Raw genomic sequence first — 16,716 nt, 5'->3', positions numbered from 1 at the left:
GAAATTTGAAAAACGGGGTAATTTTCATTTTTTGATTTTGCTGAAGGTTATATATATATATACAATTTACGTTACCAGAAAAAAGAGAGGGAGTCAGAAAAGAGAACATTTTTTTATTATCTTATTTTGGTTTTATCTAATAGGAATCTATCCGTATCTCTTATTTTTTTTAATTACAAATATTTTTACAAATCTTTTTTTTTTCGAATCAAATAAATTCAAATAAATAATTTTTTTTTAATATTCATGGGAATAAAAGAAAAAGAGCCCGACTAGGTACTGGCCGGGCTCATTGGCTGTAGAAATTTCTTTTTTTAAGTTTTGATAATGAAAATTATTAAAATACCCTTAACATAACTTAGAATCATGATATACAAGGGTATTTTTGTCTACTAAAACCTGGTACATATTGCTAAAATGTACCAACTGAAAAAAAATACGTACACGCGTTAGCAAATCCATATATATATATATATATATATATATATATATATATATATATATATATATATATATATATATATATATATATATATATATATATATATATATATATATATATATATGAGTCTGTTAACTTATGTAGCTTCTTAAATTGTACCAAATTTTAGTTGACAAAAATATTCTCATGTATTATTATGTGGATTCTAAGTTTTAAGATTAAAGGTATTTGAATAATTTATGATTTTTTTCTTTTTGTATTTTAAATTAAAAATAAAATTATTAAAATATCCTATGTTTAAAGTATGTTTTTTTATAAATAAAGATTTTTTTATCAACTAAAATTTAATACACTTTAAGAAGTTACATAAGTTAGCAAACCATATATCTATATATATATATATATATATTAAAAATTTTAGTGTAAACACAACCGTTATTGATGGAGGACCATCCAAGCTCAACATAGGACCTTTAACAAGAGCCATGTCTAAGAGAATCCAAGAGGAAGAGGGAGCACTAACTACTTTGCTCTTATGGAGTATTAATTACTAAAATCTTCCTCCTCTTTAAATAACTTTACATTGTTTTGTAGGTCATTAAATAAAGCTTGGCAAAACACTTGGAGGAGTAACCAAGCAAGGAAAAGCAAAGGAGATAAAATTGAAGATGTTGCTGTTACGCTCAGATACATGAACACTGCAGACAACAACTCCATCTTCCTCTGCAGTTCTGCTTAGCTGGCAAACTTAGCTTGCTTCCCAAGCTTCTTTTCATTGTATCACGTGCCTTTAGAATAGCTTGCATCACACGTCTTAGAAGTTCTTCTTCATCTATAAATAGGGGGCTTCATCCTTTGTAAATTCAACTTTGAATTGATAATGATATGCTGTTGAGATTTCTCCAGACATTCTTTCAGAGTTCAAACACTTTGTGCCTATTCTGCACATTCTCCTCTAGCTTCCTTCCCTCTTGGAAGGCTTTCGGAGCTTGAGATTCCTCGATCTACTCATACACCTTCATCGAAACATTCATCAAACACTTACCGTGCCTCATCGTCATCCAACTAACCGCTGCCTTCTCTGGTTTTGGAAGTGCTCGTGATTGAATTGCAAGGATGCTTCCATCACCTCACGGTTTCAGTGTTTGACAGTGGAGTGTGACTTCATTTTGAGGTGATCCAAGTTCCAACAAGCTTCCTCCAAGAGGGTAGCATACTAGGAAGTGGAGAGTTTGTCGAATTGGCTACAAAGGTTGTTCTCCAAGCTGCATTCTTGTGCAGTTTTCAGCAGCATTTCCCCACCCTTCACACCAAAAATTTCACATACTTTTGGAGCTACACTACATTCAGATTTGGTAGCCTTCCTTGTATACATAGAATAGCTCATTTTTCTCCAATTTTCAGCTTTGTATCACGGAACCTTTGGAGTTTAATTACTTTACATTTCTCAAACTTAAAGTAACTTGGAAAAATGCTATCCAAGCAATTCCAAGTCTACTAAGCAACATTGTAATAGTTAGTTTCCACTTATTAGAGTGAAAGTGTGTCAAGGGGCTCCAAGTGTCACTTGCACTTTCACATAGGGCCGGTTATCATTGTCTTCCATTTCCATTCATTTATTTTCTTGCTTGATTGTCTTTTATGTTTTAAGTCTCCGTGATACTTAGGAGCGCGTTTCACATAGTTAAACCTTCGTTTGGTTTCTAGGAGCATAACATCTTTGCATTCCAAAAAGGTTTTGAATGACTTCTATCTAGAAACTTGGGTGAGAAGCGTCAGGAGACACTCTGGCTAAGGAAGGACAAGGTTTCTAAGCTTGTCCATTGTGACTCACCTCTCCTTCCTGGGAGCTATTCGGTTTCATCACCTTTAGAATCTCTATAGAAGTCATTTACCAAAAACACCTCAAATTCTCTTTTCAAAAGTTTTGATTCATACTTGTGCAAGGTTTTCAAATCATTGTGAAAACAATTTCTCTACTTCACAAGCATGAGTCACTCTAGTGTTCAAGGTAATGTCACTCAAGATCAAGAGAACATAGAGTTGCGAGAAGAGCTCAATAGAACCAAGACTGAGTTGAATGAGCTAAGGCAAATAGTCGCCACTCTTACTATCAATCAAAGCAGGCACACACAAGGAATTCACTCTCATAGGCAAAATTATGATCACGATGATCATTCCCACCATAGTGATCACCATACTTACCAACCTTATGATCACTATCAACACCCTCCTAGGCGACATCACAACCATAGAGAACATCATGGAGAACCTAAGCTTGACCTTCCTCCTTTCTATGGTAGAGATAATGTTGAAGAATACTTTGAGTGGGAGATGAAGGTTGAACAAATTTTTGAATGCTACAACATAGATGATAGGAAGAGAGTGACCCTAGCCACCTTAACCTTTCAAGGTGCAGCCCTTTATTGGTGGACATCCATCATAAGGGACCAAAGGATGAATGGCGACTACAAAATCCAATATTGGAATGAGTTGAAAGCAGCCTTACACAGGCGACATGTCCCAGCCTATTATGCTAGAGAAGTCATGGACAAGCTCCATAGACTTCAACAAAGAAACATGAGTGTTGAAGAATATAGGCAAAAATTAGAGTTACTCATGTTGAGAGCGGGAATCAAAGAGGAGGAGAGATTCACCATAGCTAGATTCCAGAGTGGTTTAAACTATGAGATTAGAGATAAGGTAGAACTCTTACCTTACTTAGATCTAAATGATTTTGTCCAGCTATGTGTGAGAGTGGAAGAACAAAACAGGAGAAAAGCTTCCACAAAAAGAACCTACCCTACCACATCATCATATAGGAGAGATCTTAAGAGGGAGGGTAGCTTTCCAAGATATGAGGAAACAAAGGAGAGAGAGCAAGAAAGGACACAAGATAAGTTCAAAAGTAAAGATAGAGAGCTAAAAAGGGAAAAAGAAAGCTCTAAAGGAAAAGATCAAAGAATTCCAAGAGAGCCACCCAGAGATACCAGAGGTAGGGAGACTAGATGTTTCAAATGTGGGGCCAGAGGACACTATTCAACTGAGTGTCACTTTAAAAAGTCAACCTATATCCTTGAACATAAAAGTAATAGTGAGGAGTCATCCTCTAGTGTGTCTGAGTTGTCCTCATCTGAAGAGGAACATGAAGCTCCACCTTGCGATGGAGATCTTCTCATGGTTAGGAGACTTCTTGAGGCAAAGCATGTTGAGTTAGAACAAACTCAACGAGAAAACCTATTCCACACTCGCTGCAAAGTTCTTGATAAAACATGTTCTATGATTGTGGATAGTGGTTCTTGTTGTAATTGTTGTAGCACTAGAATGGTTGAAAAGCTAGGCTTAACTCCTACTCCTCATCGTAACCCTTACAAACCTCAATGGATAAAAGAGGATGAAGGAATAGTTGTTAAGGAACAAGTAAGTGTTCCCATTTCCATAGGCAAGTATGAAGACCAAATCATTTGTGATATTGTTCCAATGGAAGCGGGTCACATTTTACTTGGACGGCCTTGGCAATTTGACAAACAGGCTTTGCATGATGGAGTCACCAACAAGATCACCATTCAACATAAAGGCAAAAAGATTATCTTGAGTCCTCTTACACCATCACAAGTGCGAGAGGATCAAATAATACTTAAGAAGAAGTTGGATGGTGAGAAGAAACTTTACTCTAATAAAGTTTCCAAAGAGAAGAAGTTGAGTTTGGTTGAAAGTGCCTCAACCAATGAAGTTGTTCCACCACACACTTCCAAAAATCTTTTCCTTGGACAGCCTCACTTTCTTCTCTATTGTAAGGAGGCACTTCTTTCCATAAATCATCCACTTGATTCTCATCCAAAGGGGTTACAAAAGCTTTTGAAAGAGTTTGATGATTTATTTCCTAAAGAGGTTCCAAGTGGTTTACCACCTCTTCGGGGAATTGAACATCAAATTGATTTAATTCCAGGAGCCAGTCTTCCTAATAGGCCAGCCTATAGGACTAACCCCACAGAAACCAAAGAGATAGAGAAGCAGGTTAATGATTTATTGGGAAAAGGGTGGATACAGAAAAGCCTTAGCCCTTGTGCGGTGCCAGTGTTGTTAGTACCTAAGAAAGATGGATCTTGGAGAATGTGTTCAGATTGCAGGGCTATTAACAACATTACAGTCAAGTATAGGCACCCTATTCCTAGATTGGACGATATGCTAGATGAATTACATGGAGCAAACATGTTCACCAAGATTGATCTTAAAAGTGGGTATAATCAAATAAGAATTAAAGAAGGAGATGAATGGAAAACCGCTTTTAAGACCAAATTTGGCCTTTATGAATGGTTAGTCATGCATTTTGGCTTAACCAATGCTCCTAGTACCTTCATGCGATTAATGAATCATGTCCTTCAGGAATACATAGGCAGCTTTGTTGTAGTCTACTTTGATGATATTTTAATTTATAGCAAAGGTCTTAAAGAACACCTTCATCATGTGAGGAAAGTATTGATTTTGCTTAGACAACACCATTTATTTGCCAACTTTGACAAATGTACCTTTTGTCAAGAGAGTGTTATTTTTCTAGGCTTCAAAGTTGGGAAAGAAGGAGTACATGTTGATCCTAGCAAAATCAAAGCTATCCAAGAATGGCCTATCCTCAAAACAGTGGGAGAAGTAAGAAGTTTTCTAGGTCTAGCAGGTTTCTATAGACGCTTTGTAGAAAATTTTTCTACTATTGCTGCTCCCCTTAATGAACTTTTGAAGAAGGATATGCAATTCAAATGGGATGAGAAACAAAGTCTAGCTTTTGAGACCTTAAAGCATAAGTTAACACATGCACCCATTCTACATTTACCTAATTTTTCCAAAGCTTTTCAAGTAGAATGTGATGCTTCTGGGGTAGGAATAGGCGCTGTTCTTATACAAGAAGGTCATCCAATAGCTTATTTTAGTGAAAAACTTAGGGGACCTACTTTGAACTATCCTACCTATGACAAAGAACTTTATGCCCTCATTCGAGCATTGAAAACTTGGGAGCATTACTTAGTGTCTCAAGAGTTTATAATAAACACTGACCATGAATCTCTCAAGTATCTAAAAGGGCAAGGAAAGTTGAACAAGCGACATGCAAAGTGGATTGAGTACCTTGAGCAGTTTCAATACGTCATCAAACATAAAAAGGGGAGTACTAATGTTGTTGCGGATGCTTTATCTAGACGACATGCATTGTTAGTTACTCTAGGATCCCAAATACTAGGTTTTGATGACATTAAACAACTTTATGAATCTGATCCTACCTTTGCATCTACTTATGCATCTTGTCTTAAGAAGCCATTAGATGGATTTTATATTTCTGAGGGGTATCTTTTTAATAAAGGAAAACTATGCATAACCCAAGGATCTATTCGAAAGCTTCTTATCAAAGAAAGTCATGGTGGAGGACTCATGGGCCATCATGGAGTTGATAAAACTCTTCATACTTTGAAAAGCAAATTTTATTGGCCACACATGAGAATAGATGTCCAAAAGCATTGTTCTAGTTGCATAGTTTGTTTACAAGCTAAGTCTAAAGTAATGCCTCATGGACTCTATCTTCCTCTTCCCATAGCTAGTACCCCTTGGGAAGACATTAGTATGGATTTTATCTTAGGTCTACCCAGAACTCAAAAGGGCTTTGATTCTATCTTTGTGGTGGTTGATCGATTTAGTAAAATGGCTCATTTTATACCTTGCCACAAAGTAGATGATGCTAGCTATATAGCAAAACTCTTCTTTAAAGAAGTTGTTAAATTGCATGGTTTACCCAAAACTATAGTTTCTGATAGAAATGTTAAGCTTCTTAGCTACTTTTGGAAAACACTTTGGGCTAAGCTAGGAACTAAACTACTATTTTCTACTACATGTCACCCACAAACTGATGGGCAAACAGAAGTAGTAAATAGGTCTCTATCTACTCTATTACGGGTAATGTTGAAGGGCAATATTAAAAATTGGGATGATCATCTACCTCATATAGAGTTTGCTTATAATAGAGTAGTTCACAAAACTACTAAACTTTCTCCTTTTGAGGTTCTTTATGGTTTTAACCCTCTCACACCTCTTGATCTACTTCCCCTTCCAGAAACATCTTCTTTTCTTCATAAAGAAGGTCTTTCTAAAGCGGAGTTCATCAAAAAGTTGCATGAAAAGGTTAAAACACATATTGAAAAACAAACTCAAAAGTATTTTGAAAACAACAACAAAGGGAGAAAACAAGTACTCTTAAAAGAAGGAGACTTAGTTTGGCTTCACTTGAGAAAGGATAGATTTCCTTCTCAACGCAAATCCAAATTAAGCCCTAGAGGTGATGGTCCTTTCAAAGTGATCCAGAAGATAAATGATAATGCATATAAGTTAGACCTTCCTGAAAGTTATGGTGTCAGTCCTACTTTTAACATTTGTGATTTAATTCCTTTCATAGGAGATGCCCAACAGGGTTCCCAAGATCTGGGGATAGATCTTTTTCAAGAGGGAGGGACTGATGGAGGACCATCCAAGCTCAACATAGGACCTTTAACAAGAGCCATGTCTAAGAGAATCCAAGAGGAAGAGGGAGCACTAACTACTTTGCTCTTATGGAGTATTAATTACTAAAATCTTCCTCCTCTTTAAATAACTTTACATTGTTTTGTAGGTCATTAAATAAAGCTTGGCAAAACACTTGGAGGAGTAACCAAGCAAGGAAAAGCAAAGGAGATAAAATTGAAGATGTTGCTGTTACGCTCAGATACATGAACACTGCAGACAACAACTCCATCTTCCTCTGCAGTTCTGCTTAGCTGGCAAACTTAGCTTGCTTCCCAAGCTTCTTTTCATTGTATCACGTGCCTTTAGAATAGCTTGCATCACACGTCTTAGAAGTTCTTCTTCATCTATAAATAGGGGGCTTCATCCTTTGTAAATTCAACTTTGAATTGATAATGATATGCTGTTGAGATTTCTCCAGACATTCTTTCAGAGTTCAAACACTTTGTGCCTATTCTGCACATTCTCCTCTAGCTTCCTTCCCTCTTGGAAGGCTTTCGGAGCTTGAGATTCCTTGATCTACTCATACACCTTCATCGAAACATTCATCAAACACTTACCGTGCCTCATCGTCATCCAACTAACCGCTGCCTTCTCTGGTTTTGGAAGTGCTCGTGATTGAATTGCAAGGATGCTTCCATCAGTTATCATCTATCTCTTTAGACTTTTTTAAATATCTATAATATATTATATTATATTATAAATTAATTATTGTAGTAATTTTATGATAATATGAAATTTAAATAAATATAAGTAAGTTTTTTAATGTGAGGGGTAAGCATTACAAATGTGATGAAAAGAAAAACATTAGTAGGATGAATAGAGAAAGTTTCGGTTGTGAGGTCCAGTCACTTCAAATATCTATACAATTTGCTTTCTATTATCGCTCGGTCTCGCTCCCTGATCACCTGTCTCGCTTTCCCGTCCAGAGATGTACCTGTTAAAGGTGTTCCGATGTCAAAGTCAGTAGGTGAACCGTTCGGTAACTCAATGTAATAGTAATAAATGCACAGTAAATGTGATCACCTACCTCTCCCCGTTGACCTATATTTATAGTTTTTGGCGTGGGCCTAAGATTAGAGATATCTTAATATCGGCCCAATCCCGATCCATTACCCTTAATCACGATTTACCTTAATATTTGTGGGATTGGTTTGTTATCTATCATAGGCCGGCTTTCTTTCCGGTCATACAGTACACTAGGCCCCCAAGCCCTAGTCATCATAGGTGACATTGGGCTTAAATGGTGGTAGCCGGTCACTTGAATGTCGGTCGTCCCTGATGATCTTCCTTTTTTAAATGTGGCGTTTGGGTGGGAAAACACGTGTCGCTAGCCTATGCGACCTCTCTCTCGAGTAGTGGGAGCGTCACTCGATCTGGACCGTTGGTCGTGGTTGATCTCAACAACTATCATGAGGCGACAATTTTCAAAATCTTTTCTATAAATAGGGGTGCAAGGTGCCATCATTTTCATCTTTTAATCTTCTTCATTCTATATCGTTCGGTGCATTCTTTTTCCAATGTAATTTAATAATGGCTATTGTTAGTATTTCTTCGTCTAAGGAGTCGGCGGGCAGAGGTGGCGGGGGCGCGCTAGGCGGCAATGCTCAGTCTCCAAGCTCTGTGTCGTCTTCTTTCCTCAAGAGGTCTGACCGAGGGAGGAGGAATCAGGGCCTGGGTCGCCTTTTTATAGTGGGGAGAGGGTCATAAATGGGATGTCCCTATTTCTTCTAAAGGGTGGCGTTTGGATTGACCGGGAGGACGCGGAACCTGCCAGTGGTTGGCCACGTATCAAGGGGTACGGCTGGGCCTCCCATGATTTCAGTACTTTCACCTCTGAGTATGGTACTAGGGAAGAGCTCCAATGGTGAATTGACCGGTCACACATAGCACGAGACGCGGAGGATACTCGTCTGTTTCGCCTTGGAGTGAGCAACCCAAACGAGCGGGTTTTTCATGGGAAGGGATCCAGCCCAGAGGACTTCTTCTTTGTGTACACCTGCATGTTCAACCAGATGTTCATTCGGGTGCCATTCACAGCTTTATAGGCGGCCGTCCTTCGAGAGCTGAACATTGCCCCGTCTCAACTTCATCCTAACGGTTGGGCGACCATACAGGCTTTTGTGACGCTGTGTTTTGCTATGGGGATTACCCCTACCGTGCCGATCTTCGTCCATTATTTTAATGCCCAGCCCTTAGCGCGGCGAGGATGGGTGTCACTTTCGTCCTCCCAGCCCGCTATCGTGGAGCCGATGTTCGAGGGTGATCTGATTAATGTCGCCTTGGAATTGACCACCCGTGGGGCGATGCTTGATAACACTTGAATTTATCGTTATTTGATACTTAATTTTTATACTAAAAACACCCTTTTTGACTTAGAAACTTGCTTGGAATCATGGTTTTGATGAATAAGAGAGTTGAAGGTGAATCTAATGGCTTTGTGCTAGATTTCAGTGTTTTCAATAGGAATTGAGATGATTTGGAAGAAGATTTGAAAGTAGTAAGGAGTTGAAACTCAAGAAAAGATGGAAAAGCATCAAAGAAGAGAGATCGCAACAGCGCTGAGCGCCACTTTGGGGGCCCTCCACGCCAAAGTAAGTTGTCTCACGCTTGGCTGCCCTTTTTTGGAGCCCTCAATGCAAGATGTCCCTGGCTCGCGCTCGGGCGCCCTTTTTAGGGGCGTTGAGCGCAACTATGACGAGACGAACCACGCTTTCTTGCCCTTCTGAGATGACCCTGAGCGCAACTTCTGACCCGCACACATCTGAGCGCCATTAGTGAGGCGTTGAGCGCCAGCCTTTTGGGCTTGGACCCGTTTTCTGTTATTTTTATGTTCTATTTAAGGACTTGCACGTCTTAGGGTTTGTATCTTTGGACGAAATATGCTAATAAACACACTTTTCACTCCCTTGAAGGCGGATTTGGAAGCGTAAGCTCCTATCTTCAATTTCTAGGGTTCTATCTTTATTTCTTTTTCCATTGTTCATCTAGTTTCACCATGTCCATGGTGAACTAAACTCTATTTGTTGTTGGGGATGATGTAACCTTTGTGAACTCTCATGTATTGAATTGATTCTCTATATTATATGCTTCTTTCATTAATTGTTAGGATAATTCTTCTTTGCATAATGTTTGCTTCGTTTAACTCATTCTTTAGCATGATGTATGATTTGCATGAGTACTGGAAGGTAGATTACAATTCATGATATGGAGAATTATTCCCATAATTAATATATCCCAGGAATGGGTGATGAGTCGATATTTTCTTCACTTCACTTAGTTTATTGTGCTAGAATTAATCGGGGAATTGTACTTAATTATCCAGTATTTTTCCATTTTTCTTAATTGTGCTTAATTCGATCAGAAATTCTTATTTTAATTAATTTGAATTTTCTGAGCCTAATTAATTGCATTATTAATTGAAGGAAAATGATTGGATAACATTTTGGGACTTAAAAGAGAAATTTTTTCAAAGTCAAATTTATTTTCTTAATGTGCAGACGTCTAGGGACTTCAACCGGAACTTCATTTATTGGAAAAGAAGAGCGGGGTCCATGGACAAATTAAAATTGGTCCAGTACGTGGTGATAGTATAATCCCGTCCAACAATTTGGTGAACACAGAGCTTAAGTCCAGCAGCACGTGATGGGCATGCACATAGCTATCTACTTCTTGGAGATTCACCTTTTCTTTTAATTTTAGAAGAGAGCACTGCCACGTCCCAAAAAGGAGTTGCACGCTTGCTTTAGCAAGGCACTCGGTGAGGGCTGGAAGAGTGTTAAACCAACTGCTACGTCCAGAAGATTACACGTCCATCACGGCCCACAGCAGTAGCAAGGGAGGAGAGCGTTCCAGCAACACGTTGAAGAGAAGCAAGCTGGGAGAAGAGGACAAACGGAGGGAGCAGTCCAGCAAGAAAACCTCACGTTCCCAGCTGATTCACGTAGCCATCCAGCAACAAAGGCAAGGAGAAGTTTCAAGGTCCAGCCACATCCAGCAGATGTCTCGGCCTGAGTGGTGTCAAAGCCTAGAAGGTCTCACGTCCAAGAGGTGCACGGTGATGGCTGGAAGTAGAGAGGAGAACACGGTGATTATGCTGGAGAAAAGAAAGCAAGACATGGAGGTGGATGAAGAAGCCACAATCACGGCCTGCACAATCAAGTAGCTTGGGCAGTAGCATTTTGGAGAGTGGGCCACGGTTCAAAGATTTTCCATGAAAGAATGAGCAGCAAAGCTCACGGACAAGACATGGAGGGCCCCATTTTTGCTTATTTTTGGCACATATAGAGTAAAGAAAGACGTAGGGGGCTGTTGGGGAGACAAAAACGAAACACGGTTAGAAAACCTGGCTGGAATCAAGGAGGAGTATATAGGAACATGTCTGAATTTTGGAAATAAAAAGGAAGAAGCAGCAGCAGAAGAGTTACGGCCTGGGAGGAGGCTCTCGCCTCTTTCTATTCCTCTCTCTCTGTGTTTTTATTTTCCAGCAGTAAAAATTGTAGAATTTTATTTTTACCTTCACTGTTCAAGAATTTTATTTCAGTCAAGTACTTTTATTTTTACTGTCTCTTTTATTTTACCGTTTACTGTTTTATGCATCGTTAAATTTTACCATTTCTGCATATTTACTGTTCCGTTTTTACCGTCTTTTACCGTTTGTTTTTACAGTCGTTAAAATTTATTTCAACGTTTTTAATTCTGCTTTGTTTAATTTCCAGTTTGATTTAATTTTTCTGCATCAAACAAAATCACAAACCCCCCTCTTTCGTGTTTAATCTGAGACTGAACCACAAATTGGTCCTCTAGAGACGACCTAGGAGTCACTTCCTAGTTTATACTGCATTATTTCTTGCAATCAAATTTGACAGGCCGCGACAGCCTGCATCAATGGGGGTATGAGTTTTTGTTGTCTTAAGCTCATGTTCTTCATAATTAATTATTAAGAATGCTAGGAATCGTATGAACTAAAAGTTAAGGATAGGCTTTCTTCGCCGAGAAATCAGGTTTTAAGTGTTTTAGAGAGTGACATTGACATTAACGAAGAAGTAGAATTCGCATATACATGAGAGTAAACAAGGTGAAATCTAACCCCAATAACATATTCATTCCATAATATCAAACCCGTTCATCTTTGCACTTTTGTCCAATTGATCAAATTGCATGCATATTTACTTTTCGGTATTTTCATTCTAAACCTAAAAGAGTTTGTTTTCAAGTTCTATTTAATCAAGAAATCACATAACTGTTTAGGCTGTGAGTCCTTTGGGATACGATACTTGGTCTTACCATTTTATATTACTTGATACGATTCGGTACACTTGTCGGAGTCTTAACAATGCAGACCTGGTGCGCTCGCGAACTTGCCAACCGCCAGGATGCTCGTGATTTGCAGGTTGAGTTAGACGAGGAAAAGAAAACCTCAGGTGAACTTCGAGCCCGACTGGAGGCTTTGGCGGTTGATCACGCCGAGTGTGTCGAGTGTCAGACCTGCCTGCAGACCAAGCTTAATGAAGTTCGTGAAGAGTTGACTAGAATTGTCGATAAGTTGAAGACCGCCCGGGCGAAGGGTGATCAAGCGATAGAAGAGGTCGGCAAGCTGAAGGTTGAAGTTAAGAGGCTGGGAAGAAGGGAGGAGGAGTTATCCGACCAGAATGAAACTCTTACCTCCGAGCTACTTAAAGCGAACGAGATGATCGCCACCCTGAATTCGAACGTGGTGATCGAATTTGAGGAAGGTTTCAATAAGGCCATGCGTCAGGCGACCTTCCTCCTGGGGCGGATCCTTTGGCCTCAGGTTTTGATATCAATCAAGATGTGTTCGGTGGGAAGATGATGCTGATAGACGAGGTCGATGACGATGATTCAGGCGTGGATGAGCTTGTTAACAATGAGGAGACTATGGCCCTCGAGGACGATCCGGTTGATGGAGAACCGACCGACGGGAGGAGTAAGGGAGCGGCTAATGATGGGAGGTTTCTTTTTTATTGTATTTTTGAGGTGTGGTCGAACGTCAAACACTTAAGTTTATTGAGTGTTTGCATCATCGGCCCACCGATACCCTTTGATGTATACGTCCTCCTTTTACTCGTGAATACAATGTTTGTTTTTTGCTTAAGTGTTGTGTTATTTTTCGTCTTGTTCTCTAAACGCGATTAGTTAATTTTAACGATAACGCGCGATGGTAGTTTCTTTTCTATTTGTTGGTGCTCACTGCCCGACAAAGTTAATGATGATTACGGAATACATTTAACATCTTTCGAACGTGTCTGGGCGGATGTGATTGATGAATTCGCAGCACAACGCCCGGCCAAGTTAACAAAGGTTATTGTTTGTAAACCTAAATTTGTGAACTGGGTGGTAGTGGTTCTTTTTGTGAACTTGTCGTTCACCACCCGATTAAGTTGACAGGGGTTCTCTTGGGAACTCCGTTCATCAACTTGGTTGTTTGAACCGGGCGGCAGTAGTTCTTATTGGGAACTTGTCGTTCACCGTCCGGTTAAGTTGACAGTGGTTCCTTTTGGTACTCTCCGTTCATCAACTTGGGTTTTCCTTTCTTCGTTTGTAAGTCGTTGGATATCGTTTGAAGCACTTAACTGCAAATAGGAGTCTGAGTATTGCATTAATTGTATCAAAAAGAAAAGTAGAACGAGTAAGGATTTAACTGAAATAAAATTTTAGATGGGAGGCGTTCCAAGTGTTTGGAATTGGTCGTCCGTCTGGGTGGGCGAGGCGGTAGGCTCCGTTTCCAACGCTTCGGTAATTTTGAAGGGTCCTTCCCACTTGGCTGCTATCTTGCCATGCGACATCGTTCGTCGCGCTTCTCTGGTTTTTCTCCACACTAGGTCTCCTTCTTGGAAGCTCCTTAGCCTGACCTTGGTGTTGTACCTTCTTTCTACCATCCGCTTACACGCTTCTGCTCTGAGTGTCGCTCGGTCTCGACGCTCTTCTAGGGTCTCTAATTCTATCTTTAATTCTTCCTCATTTAAGTGAATATCTTCTAATTGTCGTCGTAAGGAAGGTTCTCCAAGTTTGACTGATAACATGGTATCGGTGCCTTATGTTAAATTGAAAGAGGTTTCACCGGTCATTCCATGTGAGGTGCATCTATACGCCCATAAAACTTCTAGGAGTTCATCCACTCATGCTCCCTTTCTCTCACCCAACCTTCGTTTGAGTTCAGCGACGATCGTCTTATTCACCGCCCCAACTTGACCGTTCGTTTGGGGATGCTCAATCGAACTGGTGACATACTTTATGTCTAGTCCCTTGTAAAATTCGCCCAGTTTTTTATCGATGAATTGCCGACCATTATCCGTTACTATGGTTCGGGGGAGATCGAAACGGCAAATGAGTTTCCACACGAACTTCTGCACTTGCTGTGCGGTGATAACCGTCAGCGCCTCGACCTCTACCCATTTGGTGAAATAGTCCATGGCGACAAGGAGGAATTTCTTTTGGGCTCGTCCAAGGGGAAATGGACCAATGATGTCCATTCCCCATTGGGCGAACAACTAGGGGGAGATGATGTTATGCAGTATGGTGGGTGGAGCGTGGACATCATTAGCATGTGCCTGACAAGCGGGTCACCTCTACACAAATTGCCTGATGTCCTCCTCCATAGTTGGCCAAAAGTATTCAGCTCTGATCGCTCGGGCTTTCAGGGTCCGACGTCAGTGTGGAGGCCACAGATCCCATTGTGCAGTTCATCAAATACATACTGGGATTCCGGTCCAGACAAACATTTGAGGAGAGGGGGTGGAGAAGCCCCTCCGGTTTTGGACATAATGTTGAGGACTAACCTTGTGGATGGTATGGAGGGCAGGAGGTCCTAGTCTATGTGCCGGTTTTGGACATAGTGTTGAGGACTAAGAAGGCATCACAAGTGCGTAACCTCCCGTTGACCGCTCATCAACATATCGTCGAGATAAGTGTTTATTGGGTATTGTGGAATGAGTGTCTATTGGGTATATTGGAATGAGTGTATATTGAGTGTATCAAAGTAATGGATGAGTATCTATGATGCGATTGTTGTATGATGGTATGAGGGTGTCTGACATAATTATTATATGAGGTTTGTTGAGTGTATCAGAGTAATTATGCATGTTTTATAAATGATTGATTGCATGTTAGCTCACCCTACTTGTTTGTGTTTGTGTATGTGCGATGATCGTATAATTCGTTATATGGGAGCAAATGGAGGAATGTCGTCTGATTCAGTGCCAATGAAGAAAGAGATAGAAGAATAAATTAGAAGAATTCGAGTTATATTTATGAGTTTGTAGTTGAAATCTGAGTTAAATATATATATATATATATATATATATATATATATATATATATATATATATATATATATATATATCAACTATGAATTATCAAGTGTGAGATTAAGAGATGTTACCTTAAATGTAATGCTACAATATATCAATTATGAATTATCAAGTGTGAGATTTTGGGATGTTACATTTCACATAGTTAAAATTAGTAATTTAAAAATATTTTTGTTATATCATTTTGTAGAATGAGTATAACAAGGAATTACGTAATGTAATGAGGATTACATATTGAGATCAAAATTAATTGTTTTGATGTTCATGTACCATAATCATATGTTAAGTCTCATTACATAGAAGCTTAGAGATGAAGTATACGTTTTTTTTTCTTCAACGACAATGATTCGTGCGTTTTTGTTTTTGGGTTTTGTTCAGTTTATATTATAAGTGTAAGTTTATATTAAAAAGTCATTCAAGAGTTTTAATATATTAAAATGACTTTAATTTTATTGAGTTTCAATAAATAAATAAATAAAAACTGAAAATCGTGAATGAAGTTATTACAATCGATTAAACTAAAAACAAATTATTTCTAATAATTTTAATCTATTAAAACTCGTTTGATTGATTAAAATCATTCAAAGTGATGGTATTTATTTTGGTATCTATCTTGGTATTTATTTTTTCTTTTTCTCTAGCTTATCATTGTACTGTACTTCTTCATATTTCATTGTTGTCTTTCTTGGAACTAAAGATCATTAAATAACATCTCAAATTATCAAGAAACTTGATTTTGATGTTCCAACTTAACTAGTATATTACTTCTAATAAGAAAATCTCACCCAAAAAAAAATTGTTTTAGTATTAGACATATTGAGATTCAATAAAAATTAGTCATTTATTTGGAAAAGAAAAATTATAATTCATTTAAACTTCCTCAAGCTATATTTTTCACATGATATTAAATTTTGTTTTAGAAGTTATTGAGTTATAATTGATTATAATATTTCAAAATAATTTTTAAACAACAAAATATTAGTATAATAATAAAATTGTTTATTTTAAATACTATTGGATAACAGTCCAAGTTTAATCCCTGAAAAAATAATAAGTTAGACTCTACTTGTGTTTTATCCCATGTATCTTAGTATATAGATTGATAGATTTTTAACTTAAAACTCAATTATCTCAAGTCTTATATATGTAGTTATTCCACATATATTTTTTTCCTTTACCTCTTTGAAGAAGTAGATGTCACATCTCTTTTCAAATGTAACTTACAATTATCCCTACATTATTAATTCCTTTGCTTATATATATCATATTAGGTATATTATTATCTTGTTACTTTCGATAAGGTATATTACTATCTTATTACTTTCAAATGGGTATATTATTATCTTGTTATTTTCACACAGGTATATTATTACTGTCTTGTTACTTCAATCACACTTTGGTTAAACT

General features: G+C 38.3%; 2 protein-coding genes across 2 annotated transcripts; one reads left to right on the top strand and one right to left on the bottom strand.

The window, feature by feature from the left end:
* Window positions 1–2,431: 2,431 nt before the first annotated feature.
* On the top strand, window positions 2,432–7,233 carry LOC148201542 (uncharacterized). The gene is made up of 4 exons (XM_088109426.1): window positions 2,432–4,679; window positions 5,001–5,600; window positions 6,876–6,981; window positions 7,089–7,233. Exons 1-4 carry the CDS (start codon window positions 2,432–2,434, stop codon window positions 7,231–7,233), a joined length of 3,099 nt encoding a protein of 1,032 aa, XP_087965552.1.
* A 6,420-nt stretch (window positions 7,234–13,653) lies between these two features.
* Window positions 13,654–14,472, bottom strand: LOC148201541 (uncharacterized). The gene is made up of 2 exons (XM_088109425.1): window positions 14,139–14,472; window positions 13,654–14,012 (listed from the first exon to the last, which is right to left on the bottom strand). The coding sequence occupies exons 1-2, from the start codon at window positions 14,470–14,472 to the stop codon at window positions 13,654–13,656; spliced, it is 693 nt and encodes a 230-aa protein (XP_087965551.1).
* Window positions 14,473–16,716: the final 2,244 nt, after the last annotated feature.

This window comes from Vigna umbellata, chromosome 3 (assembly GCF_029865625.1).
Source record: "Vigna umbellata cultivar VRB3 chromosome 3, Vumbellata_1.0, whole genome shotgun sequence".
In the NCBI taxonomy this organism is placed as follows: domain Eukaryota; kingdom Viridiplantae; phylum Streptophyta; class Magnoliopsida; order Fabales; family Fabaceae; genus Vigna; species Vigna umbellata.
The sequence above is the reverse complement of the archived record's forward strand: the minus strand, read 5'-3'. Positions and strand labels throughout refer to the sequence as shown.

Coding starts and splice junctions, on each gene's coding strand:
- LOC148201542 (XM_088109426.1), top strand. CDS start 2,432: ATGAGTCACTCTAGTGTTCAAGGTAATGTCACTCAAGATCAAGAGAAC. Junction 4,680..5,000: donor CACCAAGATTGATCTTAAAA/GTGGGTATAATC, acceptor TTATTTTTCTAG/GCTTCAAAGTTGGGAAAGAA. Junction 6,982..7,088: donor GGACCTTTAACAAGAGCCAT/GTCTAAGAGAAT, acceptor ATTGTTTTGTAG/GTCATTAAATAAAGCTTGGC.
- LOC148201541 (XM_088109425.1), bottom strand. CDS start 14,472: ATGGACATCATTGGTCCATTTCCCCTTGGACGAGCCCAAAAGAAATTC. Junction 14,013..14,138: donor TGAACTCAAACGAAGGTTGG/GTGAGAGAAAGG, acceptor CCATGTTATCAG/TCAAACTTGGAGAACCTTCC.